Source organism: Struthio camelus, chromosome 5 (assembly GCF_040807025.1).
Source record: "Struthio camelus isolate bStrCam1 chromosome 5, bStrCam1.hap1, whole genome shotgun sequence".
Lineage (NCBI taxonomy): Eukaryota > Metazoa > Chordata > Aves > Struthioniformes > Struthionidae > Struthio > Struthio camelus.
Genome location: NC_090946.1, coordinates 42,145,658 through 42,158,114, shown reverse-complemented (window position 1 = coordinate 42,158,114; position 12,457 = coordinate 42,145,658). Strand labels below are relative to the sequence as shown.

The 12,457-nt window shown below is 40.0% G+C and overlaps 1 protein-coding gene across 3 annotated transcripts in view; it reads left to right on the top strand.

Moving 5' to 3' along the window:
* LOC104150403 (cytosolic phospholipase A2 epsilon) overlaps positions 1-12,457 on the top strand; it is a 40,219-nt gene that overhangs the window by 21,577 nt on the left and 6,185 nt on the right. For 2 of the 3 annotated variants that reach the window (XM_068945973.1, XM_068945975.1), the window contains exons 11-20: positions 381-418; positions 1,201-1,245; positions 2,569-2,704; positions 4,075-4,211; positions 5,359-5,584; positions 6,837-6,951; positions 7,413-7,550; positions 9,271-9,378; positions 10,426-10,614; positions 11,536-11,702. In XM_068945973.1, the coding sequence (XP_068802074.1) occupies positions 381-418; positions 1,201-1,245; positions 2,569-2,704; positions 4,075-4,211; positions 5,359-5,584; positions 6,837-6,951; positions 7,413-7,550; positions 9,271-9,378; positions 10,426-10,614; positions 11,536-11,702 (1,299 nt within the window). The remainder of the gene's footprint in view (positions 1-380; positions 419-1,200; positions 1,246-2,568; positions 2,705-4,074; positions 4,212-5,358; positions 5,585-6,836; positions 6,952-7,412; positions 7,551-9,270; positions 9,379-10,425; positions 10,615-11,535; positions 11,703-12,457) is intronic. The other variant, XM_068945974.1, reaches the window with a different exon arrangement.

Sequence of the window (12,457 nt, the reverse complement as noted above, 5' to 3'; positions counted from 1 at the left end):
GTTTTGTGAGATATTTCAGTTTCTGGACTAGTGTTTAATGGTAGATCTTTTCAGTGAGATGTGTCACTGCAGTTATTTATTTGTGCATTAGCTAAGCAGTGCTAGAACATAAGCTGTCCCACTTCTAAGTTGTATAACTGAGAAAAGATGCAGGTTATCAATGAGGATACTGAAGTCTTAACTTATTAAATTGGTGCCCACCTGCAGGTACTAACGAAATGTTGAGAGAACTATTTATCTCCCAAAATCATTTTACCGAGATTCAGAGCTTTGTATATGTAATAATGACCCAAAGGAGTAACGCCTCATTCTGAGTGGGAAAAGAGGACTGTGTTAAACAAAATATCCATGTACATTATTTTGCCTTTATGATTTTTCAGCACAGAAAATTTGACTTGCGCTTTAAAGTGAAAAAATGGTAAGATATCCTCTTTTATCGTCCGTAAGTGTTTTTCCCCTTGGTTCTTTGTATTCTGATAGTTGTCAGTCAAGTTTCAATCCCTTTGTTACTGCCTATGATGTCCTGAACGCTTGCTTACCCTCATTTCAGCCTATAAAATAAAATGGACCCAGTACAATCACAGTTTATGAAACCAATCCATTAAATAAAAATCCAAAAGTTATTTTGAAATCTCAGGATAGAGTAAGCTTCTGTTCTGCATTTCACAGATTGTTCCTTTCACGGGGACTTCAAAAGAGCACTCAGGAAAAAAGTACTGATGCTGGGATATTCTCTGGGAAGAAGAACTAGGGGGATCATGGGACCCCTTTACACTGCTCCAACAATTTAGTTAATTTAAACAGCTAGAAAGAGTGAGGTAGGCTCTCTCTCCCTCTGACTTAACCATACTCCTCTTACTGTGGCAGTCCTTTTGTGTTCTTTTGATGGGTCAGACATTGTATGCAACACAGATGCTTTCAGGGACTGTGATTTTACGTAATGGGACTCCGCAATGATTTAAGAAAAGGTTTCATAAAGAACATGCCAATTTTCTACTCATATTTTGCTGTAACCAAAATTTGCACTAAGGGGGTTCTGTAGACACTCTTTGATAGCTCTACTAACCTTTGTCAAATGCAGACTTTCAATAAAGGCAGCATTTGAAAACTAATTGATTGAAAAAAAGCATAAGCATACATTTTTTTCCTCTGTATGACATCTGTTCCTAACACTTTTGCTCTTGAAATCTCCTCTGGTAGGTCGCGTTCTGTACCTGTAGAATACCACAGAAGTAGTTGCAGAAGGTATTTTTATTTTCCAGAGTTTGATGACTTAAAACTTTGCTGGAAATTAACTTTGGTTAATAAACATACTGCTTTCAATCCAATTGTGAATTCTATCAGAAAGCCTGGAACTAGAGAGGAGAGGTCCGTCATTCAGAAAGACAACTTACAAAGCACTTGTGGTTTGCATACTAAATTCAGTGAAATAAACCTGTCTGCTGGACTACTGTGGCTGTTAATGCAGTCTTTGGCCTCCAAATTAAAATCTCTGTATAAAAAGCTAGTCAGAATTATTACAGAACAGCAATGAGGTGTCCAAGGAGAAGAGGTTTGTCAGCATGGATTTCGCTAGCCATGCAGATGTGCCGTGGTGACCAGGCCAGGTCCAGCAGCAGCGCATGTTAAATAGCAGCAGTTTGAATGGCTCTTTCCTCCCGGGCAGTGAGAGTCCGCATCCCCTGGGCAGCACTGGCTGTTCTAGGCACTGCCCAGACTTTGCAAAGGAGAAGAGAAGGACAATTCAAGCAACCATTTCTGTTACCCAAGTACAGCCAAAATAACCAACAGACCAAAGCCAGAAAGCCTGGTCACTCTAGAGTGTGAATGAATTGAAATAATAAATGTACTTGTGTTCATTTTTAACCTCTTTTCAAAAAGATTAAGCTTGAATTAAACTCAAGTTAATTCGATCAAATGATTGCTTATTTTCAAACCAAGGAAACACACTGTCTTTTGAATTATGGCTAAGGCCTTAATAAAATTCAGCATATTACATTTTGTAGGAAGTACTGTTTTCTTCCCTTATAAAAGCAAGCACATTTTCTGTTGTGCTGTTTATTTTCAGCGTATAAGCAATGAAATAGATAGAATTTATCACTGCTACTTATGACATCTGTGCAAGATTTTCATAGCAGCTTCAAAACTGTAACCGTAGTGCTTATATACAGCCAGGGGAAAAAAGCATTTGAACATGGAAGTCCACAGCTTTAGTCCATGAATTGCAGGTGTCAGTGGAAGTTAGTAACTTTTGAAGGTGCCCTCAAAAGCCGTCTTTAAAACATTGCCCTCTGCAAGCTTCTGGCTTTATGTCTGAAAGGAAACAATTCTGTTACTTGTAGCTATATCCAATTTCAAGCACTTTCAATAAGAACAAAACCTCATTCTCGGTCGAAGGGAAGAGGTGCTGTAGCTCTCCAGTAACAGAAAAAACATTTCAGCTCTTCTTTTCCTGTGTTGCTTTATATAGATGCGGTGGTGAAGGCATGTCTATTTATGAAGTGGAAACAATTTAATTACTGAATTAGACTATAAACACAATATGTGATACTTCTTCCTGTGTTCCAGCCAGGAAGACCTAGACGTGCGCCTGGGGTTTGACCTGTGTGCCCAGGAGCAGGATTTCATTTGTAAGAGGAAGAAGGTGGTTGCAACTGCTCTGAAGGATGTCCTCCAGTTGGAGGAGGACTTGCAGGAGGATGAGGTATCTGAGACATAATTATTCTCTGCTATCTCCACAGTACTTTACCAACTGGGTGTCAAAACGGGGTGTTGGTGCTTAATCTTCACCTTTTCCAGGGGATCAGGAAATTGTGCAAGCTATGGACATTTTTCCCCTCTGTTCCAGGGAAGAAATGAATGCTCGTAGGGAGTACTAGTAAAAATCTGTACCTTGTTCCTACAGAATCTTGCTTTGCATTGAGAAGCAGACTGCACGGTAATGCAGAGATGGGCTGGGTGCTCTCAGGACTATAGCAAAAGCTTGTTTTTTAGGATTAACAGTAATCTCAGCCAGCTCAAACACATTGATTCCGTAGTTCTTTCTCCAATTCAAAACTAGACTTTCTTTTGTTGTGAATTTTGTGCTGACATTTAGGCTTCTATTGTGTGAGCACAACATGCTTCCAGTCTGACTGCATCATCATTTGGAGCTCGAGCGTGTCACTTACTTGACAAATGCAAATGACAACAGAGGGACCAAGGCAGGGAAAAAGTCAGGCCTCTTTTTTAATAATACCACCAAGGCTGCAGTGCGAAATTTTCCTCCTTTCCCCCTAAACTGAGCTCAGCAGTTCTTCTGCACAGCTGGATCTTTCCCACTCAAGATCTTGCTTTTAAATGTCAGCGCTAAGCCATGGGCCATTTCCTTCCCCTCAGATTTAGAAGCACCAACACTTCCGTGCAGAACAGTCTCCCTAGAGTCTCCTGACTCTTTGCCCAAGAGGTGAATACACCCCAGTGCATGGTGTCTGTCCTTAATATTAACTGAGCCAATACTTTTTCATGGATTAATCCTTCTTCTGAGGCTACCACACCCTGGGGTTCTGTATCATCTCAGAAAGCAGTAATGACAGCTCACTTGCATTCCCAGTATTGTATATACATACATGGCAGGTGGAGTGAATATGGCTCCTGTTTTCCTCCAGCAGCTGCGAAAGGTGTGAAAGGAATTAGCTTTTGGTCCTAGGGGGTCTGAATTGGTCAGTGTTCCCTTAGACCCGTTAGTCATCATACACCTAGTTCAGATGGAAGGAGGCATCATTCCCTCAAGTTTTTTTTTGCTGGTCTATGTTATTGGTTCTGCAGAATAAATGCAGCACTGAAAATGTGATGTCTGAGATGATAGATTTCACCTTCCTAATGCACAGCTGCACGGCAGAAAAAATACAAAGAATTTCTTATTCTTGCTAGGCCTCATGATTAATTCAGGACTTACTTCTCCTTGTAAACTGGTGGCACACTTCTTTATTGCTTTATCGATGCTGTAATCCTTTCTCTCTTCTAGGCATGGACATTTCTCTCCTTTCCCACACCATTTCATTAAAGGCATGTCTTTCGATTTTGATTGAACAGGTACCTGTGGTGGCAATCATGACCACGGGTGGTGGAACCAGAGCTTTGACGGCCATGTACGCTCACCTTCTAAGTGTCCAGAAACTGAATGTCTTGGACTGTGTCTCATACATCACTGGTTTATCTGGCACAACATGGTAAGGCCAAGAAAAGCAAAGTTTTCATATGAATGTTCTATAAATGATGCCAAGAAATGGCAAAAAGAGATGTAACATCTTTACAGTGGTGAGCTGTTAGCTGAAGCATAATTAAATATTTAGTGGCTATTCACTGCCAAATCAAAAGCCATCAATGTTCACAGCTTTTTTGGATAGCACTACTGAGAAAAGGCTTTGTTCTTCTGCTGCGACTTTTTCTTATTTCCTTCGATTGGTATTTGCCAGCATTTGGAATACATTTGATTCTAATTAAATATGTGGATGGCACCACAAATACGTGTGCTTTTTCGTGTAAACAGCAGCACTGAAGATGGAAGAAGTGGTGGGCACGAGAGGATCTCTATCAGCAATTTAAATGCCATGTTCTAGACAAGAGGTAGCTGCCACAGAGAGAAAAGCTCTGTGAGTTTGTAACAGAGCCCTCCCTCCAAACCAAACACACTTCATCTTATTTCAGAGCTTGCTGTAAATAGATAATTTCAGCTCATATCCAAAAGTGACTACTATTGCTGAACCTAGGTTGAGAGTCAATGAAGTCTGTGCTCTCTGCTTACAATGGAAAGTACATAAATTTGCTTTTTGAGCAGAAAAGGAAGAGACCTTGAGAAAGCTGATGACAGGATCTACTGAGACTATCTTAGAAGTTTAACTTGTCCTTAGAGCACTCCAGGAATGAAAAGGACTGCATGAGGCTCACTAGGCAGCCTCTTTCAGGCTTCCTCTGTTCTTACGGCTAGAAATTTTTTTCTGAAACATGACTTCACTTCCTTGTTGCAGTTTAATGCAATTATTTCCCTATTCTTGCTGCATGGACAAGTCACATGAATAAGGATCTTCCCTGCAACCTTCTTTTACATGTCTGAAGACAGAGATCATATTCCCCTTCAGTCTTCTCTTCTTTAAGTTGAACAACCACAGAGCTTTCAGTCACTTTTTCTAACTCTGCTCATTTCAGTTTGGTGTAGTTAGCTTACATTAAGGCATTTCATTTCCTTCAAACATCAAACCCATCCTACAATCTCAAACCAAGGCATATTACATAAACCTCGATAACGCCAAATCTCTTGGTGTCCCAATGCTCTAGCTGGGAACTTAAACTTTTCCTTTTGTTTCTTTCTTCTTTAAGGACCATGTCAAATTTGTATGAAGATCCTAACTGGTCCCAAAAAGATCTTGAGGAAACACTCAAGGATGTCCGAAAGCACGTGCTCAAAAATAAGTTCTTTACTTGTTTTGCACCGGATCGTCTAAAATACTATTTAAGAGAGTTGTGCCAGAGGAAGCAGGATGGACACCAGATATGTTTCACAGATCTGTGGGGACTCATCATTGAAACTATGTTCAATGATAAGGTACAATAGAAACACACTTCTTTTCAGATTCGCATATTTAGTGGCTATTGCGATGAGGACAGATAGTAAATGCCTAAAGCGTGTGCCTCAGCAGTATCAGTCTTTGTGTTTATTGGCTGTATTATGTAGCATTTAACACCACACTTGCTAAAAATAGGGCATGAATAAAGGGAAATAGTGGAAAACTTCTAGTATGAATGATTTGTAAAAGATTTGATGTGTAAATATTTAAATGGCAATCCTGCCATTCTTTAAAAAAGGGGGGAAAGCTGCACAGTGTGATAAAGCAATGAAAAATCTCAAACAAAAACAAAGTTATCTCTGAGTTGCTAAGTTTATTTCTTCACTGTGTAACCATTTCCGACAAACAGCAATGTTCAGACCTCGCACAAGGCTGTATTTCATTACGAATATTTTTTTATCCCACTGCACCATTTATACTTGAAGAGGAAACATTCCTCCGGTAACATGAATGCTCCCTTCTTGTAATTCCCACCACCTCAGTGCAGCACAAGGGGAGAACCCCTCGGGGTGCTTTGGCGGGAAGGTGCGACAGCCCTGTCCGCTGGACCCCGCACAGCCTGAGGGAAGTAGGGTGGCCCTACTGACGTAGGCCCAGCACTGACATCCCTCCCAGGGCCCCTCTGGTGAGGTGAGAGCGCCTGCAGCTCTCGCAGGGTCTCCCCTTCAGGGAGGTGCTGCAATCAGCATTCTGCCAAGCCTTAGCCCCCCTCCCAATCTCTCCTGCCCTTTCTACCCATGCTGAATATGCAAGATGCTCTGCAGCAAAGCAGTGAAGGTCAAGTGGTGCTGAATGTTAAGTCTGTCTGAGCCTTGGCTCCACCACAGGGTTGATTGAGGAAAAGAGGATTTCCTGGCCTATAAGGAGCAGGGGCTACTCTTACTCAATGAAGTATCTCATGCCAAGAATACTTTTCAAATGTTTCCTGACATTTTTCTGAAATAAACAATATGAATAACAATGTTTTCTTCCTACCAGTTAAATCTCAGGCTTTTTTTCAGAATATGAATTTAACTTAAGAGTACTCAAGTCACAAGGACTGTTTGTGTGCTGAAGTGCTGGGGCAGGGGACAATCAGAGAGAGGGGTCACAGCACATTTCTGCATGAAGCCTGTGGGACACATCCTAGCTGGAGCCTGGTGTGCACTTCCTTGTCGGAGTCCAGGCTTAGATGAAGTGAGCGGCTCTTTGTGTCTAACTGTCCTCAGCTACTGTCCTTCTTCAAAACAGGAAAACTCCCATAAGCTCACAGATCAGCAGCAGGCACTAAATCAGGGTCAGAATCCCCTGCCCATCTACCTCTCTCTCAATGTGAAGGACAAAATCAGCGACCAGGATTTTAGAGGTAATAATAACACTCCAGAACTGCATTTAACTTTTAATCCCAATAGGTTTCCATTTAAGATTAGGCAGATAATTCAGTGCTCAAATACTCTAAAGGACTAATGCACCTAAGAGTAGATTTTTTGAGTTAAAATTTCAAAGGCCTTAGTATTTTCAGCTGTATTCTGGTTCAAAAGCAGGATGATGGAGGATATTATCATGAAATTATCTTCTAAACATTGATGTGGAAAGTTTCAAAAATCTGAAGTTGGTAGACACATTTAGATACAAGGGAATAATTCACTTTTCATGCTCATTACTGTGAAATGTACTGTGAAATGTACAGTGAATAAATGTCTATTTGCAAAGTACCTTAGTTCAGAAACTAGTTTGCCTTAACCTAAATAATGTCATATTTTATTCAACTGATTTGCCCATCTGTTGCTATAATCATAGTCTTTCTTGTAACTTTTTTTTTTTAAGAATGGGTGGAATTCACTCCTTACGAGGTAGGATTCCTAAAATATGGAGCCTTCATCCGTGCTGAAGATTTTGGTAGTGAGTTCTTCATGGGTCGCCTGATGAAGAAAATACCAGAATCCAGAATCTGCTTCTTGGAAGGTGATTTGTTGCTCTAGGAAAATGTAATGTAATATAATATAATATAATCCATTCTCTAGCAAACTTATCTTCTGAAATGAAGCAGGTATAGTATATTTTCATCTACCATAAAAACACATGGTGAAAGATTAGAAATAATAACAGGTTGTGGTCTGCAGGATTTTTAAATTTCTCTGTGAATTTATTCAGCTGAACAGATTTATTTGATAATGAAAATATATAGTTGGGCTGACTGATGTGAGGCCTTTACAATGTTTATATATCTTTATGTTAGCAACAGAATTTGTGTAACATTGCACTTAATTTAAATTATCAGTTCCTTTTGCAAGTAAAGTCTCCAGAATATAGGCTTTTATCTAAAATACCCCGGCTGCTGCTAACCCTCATTAATCCTCCACGATACCACTTCCCTTTTGGATTACAAACAGTATCTAATATTTACCTTTTCCCCTCTTGCATAAGAACAATAAAAGCAGTAAGAATAACTTTTTTTCCCCTTTGTGAAGCAATCTCTTGCCTCCTTGTTCTTCCAACTCCCACCAATTGCATAAAGGAAGTTTCAGATTTTTGAAGTTAAGTCATGTTAAGACTATTTTGCCTGTGTCGAGATTGCTCCACAGCCAGTGGTGAGGTGTGAGGAAGCAGTCTGATGTTAGACACTCCCCTTCCCTGGATGTAATGCCAAGGGGCACCCAGGTCTCCTCTTCAGTGGTCAAACTTCTCAGGCCCTTCCTCTGCTTGGTCCCTCTCCTTGGTACTCTTCTTCCTCACTGTTGTAGAGTGACTGCAGGACACTTCTCCCCATGTCCCCTGCAGATGACCCACAGCCTCCTCAGTCAGAATGTGTTACTTACTTTAGTGACATAGTTATCTGAAAGACTTTCAGCAAATTAAGCAAGCTAATTTATGTCCCTGCCCCCAGAATACAGTGGGGATTGACTACATAGGTTGTGCTGCTCTTTCCTAGCCTGTTCTTGTCAGTCCAGGTCAGTACTGACCGTTCAGGCAATCACCAAGCTGTTCAGGTGCAGTTTCTTCTGCCCATCACTCCATTTCTTCCAAGATGGCAGATTTAATCCCAGGGTTTGGAAGGCACAGGAAGACTCTGTTACACACTCAACACCTCTAGCAGTATCGGGTAATGGTGTTCTCTCAACCTGAAATGTTGCAGGTAGGTGGCAGTTTGGACTGCCACTAAGTCCACAACACCTATTTACTACAGAAAAGAACCTGAGACTGTAACCCAGACATGCCCTAAATCCTCAAAAATCAGAAGACAAATCAAAAGACCTCTACATTTACATTTTTTATTTTGAGAATTTTTAAGCCCGCCCTGTCATTCAGAGGGAGATCAGTATATGAATCTTGACCTTTAGAATCACGAACACCAGGAACCTGGGGAAAAGGAAACACTGAAGACAGGCAAATTATATTAAGATACACTTGATAAAACGTTTTGCCACACAACAAAGAAATGGCATTGGCAGATATATCAAAAATACTGCCAGTTCTGTTCAAATATGTTAGTAAGTGAGATTCTTTATATATATTATGTATTCATATCCTGATTCAAAAAGATACTCCCTTCTATTTTCCCACTAAGATAATTCAGGGAATAAACTTTTCTGGGGAATGTAGGAGGTGATGAAGGTCATTGCAAATGGAAACGCTTCCAGATCTTTACTGTACGACTTTCTGACAAATATATCCTATGTCACAGGGATCTGGAGCAGTGTGTTTTCCTTGAATCTTATGGATGCTTGGTTCATATCTGTTCATTCAGAAGACTTCTGGCACAGATGGACTCGAGATAAAATTACCGACATAGGTGAGTTGTTATTACACTCTGATGATATTTTATTTTCTCTTTCTTCTTTCACTTTTTCCTCGCTGTGCTGCTGTTCTCTCACTGAATTTTTCAAAGTCATTTTGGAATCCCTTCTTCCAGGCTGTGTTGGAATCCACACAGAAACCGAGAAGAAATTAATGCCATGTGTTACAATATGGCAATCATTTTAGTTGTGCGAGGAACAGAATCGATGGGATCCTTCACAGAAACAAGAGAGAATGGCCCTCATATGAGCCATTTTCAGTTCACAAGGGAAAAACCAGAGAAAAATATCCTTGTACAGCGGGAGAGGGTGGAGGCCTATCCTAGTGAGCCAGTCTTCCCCATTCCTCTTGTGGAACATGCAATATGTCATGAGGCTTCAAAAAAACAATCACAAACATCACCCTTGAATCTCTGGAGTTTACAAAGCCAGAATATAAACTTTAGTACTATTGTAAATCATTCCAACCTGGTCATCAGGATGAGATTTGCAAAACACACTGCCCAGTTAAGAAAGATCTGCAGAAGGAGAAACATACAATAAATATTTACTACAGAGAAAAAAGATGGTAACAAAGAGAAATGTAGCAAAAAGAGATTTTTAAATCTTCTTTCACCTGTAGGGGGCAGTTTCTGATAACTAAAACAAGGAGCTTGCATTTGCTAGAAGGGATATGAAGTCTGTATGCGTTTTTTCTATTCGTGTGACAGAGAGATAATGAATTCACGTTACAGAAGAAGCAAAGGAAGACAGGATCAGTGCAGGATATTGCAGTGGATAAAATCATAGAAAAGCAAAGGAAGTTATAGTAGATGAGGTGGACTGATTTATAGCACAAACAAGGATTTTACTACTGGGGATTGAGAAGGAGAAAGGGTTTTTTCAAAATTAAACTGAAAAACTGAGATTTTTGGAGATCCCGGAAATAAAAGGACAAAGATGTCAAAGTTTTCTCAAATATTAAAACAAATTATGGTTGCATAGGAGAATCTCAACAAAGAAATCACATAAAATAAATTTTACTCTTTTTTTTTTTTTTGCAGATGATGAAACTGTATTTACTACAAGGCCAAATGAACTAGATACTCGAGTGGTTTCTCCCCCTGATAGCTTCTCAAACATTTTCCGAGACGTTGTCATGTTACGTCCAGCAGCTTCAGAAATCCACAACTTCCTAAAGGGCTTCCAGATGAACACCAACTACCTAGAGAGTGAATTTTCTAAATGGAAAGGTATAGTAATAACACCCTGCTTATGGTTATATTTTAAACTACTCTTTTAAAACAGAAACAAGGCTTGAGGAATTAAGCTGATTGATTGCCTGTTAGTTCTCTTCCCATCCTCTGATAATATTTGAAACTTTGTCACCGATAGCTGAAATTTGTTAAAAGGAGAGGTTCAAAAATAAATTCTTACAAATGTCATGAAGACTGGTAACTGAGAGAAGAGAAAGACCCTGATTAGTCAAAGAGCATTTGTCTGCTGATGCGCAGCCAGTCAGCTCGTATGCGGCATGGAATTGGTGCCATCGTGTGCTGTCTCTTGCCTGGCCAGTCTTCAAGAAACGTCAGAGGAAACCCACTTTTTTTTTGACCTTTTTTTAATTTGACCTTTTCACCAGTAAGTGAGGTATAACCATTGTAACAGTATTTCCTGTGTACGGGTTGGGAATTTGTGCTCAGCTGGGTGCCAGATCTTCGATATTCCATACGGGGATTTGCCTCTTTCAGCTGCATACATTAACATCTATGTGCCTGTTCTTGCAGCATGCAAGGCACCAAATATCTTTAATATTTAGCCTGTTGAGACAGTGATGTGCCTTTCTGATTTTTTTCCATATAAATAAAAGCTAAATTGACCTGATCAGAATCACATTAAAAACCCAGGGGTGAAATTAATTTTGTTCTCCTGAGCCCCAAGTTACTTCCTCTTAATTAGAGGAAAGTAAATGAAATTACAAATTAGAGAGAGGTAAAAGGAACCCAGACAAGGAACGCAGAAATGACCGAACTGCAGCTATCAGCTATATAGATAGTTCTAAGACCAAAGAAAAGTTGAATTCTTTCTCTTTGACTAATTCTCGTCTTTCTTCAACATAGTAGCACATCTTTTGTGTTGAGCACATCCCCTGAAAAAAAATGCTTCTTTTCTAGACTGTGAGCTTGACTCCCAGCCCAACCACCTGACAGGAGCAACAGACTCCCTCATTCTGATTGATACAGCATTTGCCTTTGCTACCAGTTACCCACCACTTATGAGAACAGAAAGGAAAGTGGATGTGGTTTTGCATTTCAACTACAGTTCAGGTTCACAAACAGGGGTGAGACTTGTACATTCTTATTTAACGATATCTTGGTTTTATCACTGAGTCACCAGAATGGCCGATCCTTTAGTCGCAGAAACCTCTTTCCAATATCCGGGCAGAGTAAACAAGCTAACTGTTCACCAGGGTCATGTATCGCTATTGATCAGTACAAGTGTTATCAGTAAGTTAGCATTTAGTAAACTCAGTCTGCCCATTTTTTGGAAACGCATACATGAAAAAAATGAGAATTGTCTATAATTTGTGTTTAAACTTAACATTGGAGGGCGTGTGTTTATGTGTATATGTGTTTTGGTTGATCTTAGGCAGTTAGGTGTAGAGTGAATAAAGCAATATGCATTTAAGAATTCTCTAAGACTTCTCAATCCAAAGAGGCCCCCCTACAATTTCACGCACAGGAAAGTGTACATTCAGAGCAATACAATTGTAACAGTTCAAGTGTTTGATGTAGGATGTCAGACATGCAAATAAATGCAAGCACAGTTGCATTTAGGAACTTGAAATTCCTTAGGAAGAAAAAGCCATCTAAAGGCAACATTTTTAATATCAAAATGGGGGATTTAAGTTTTCAGAGAGGCATGTGGACCCAGATCCATCCTGTTTAACTCTAGATCCTTGGGATGCCTAGGTAAGAAGTGTAGCTGTCTTGTTCTTCCTATAGTCAGCAGACTTCTCCAGAAGGTATTCAGACCTCTAGGTGGGAAAGAGAGGGAACTCAGTGTATGTTTCATAAATTCTTGTCTGTGTGCAAC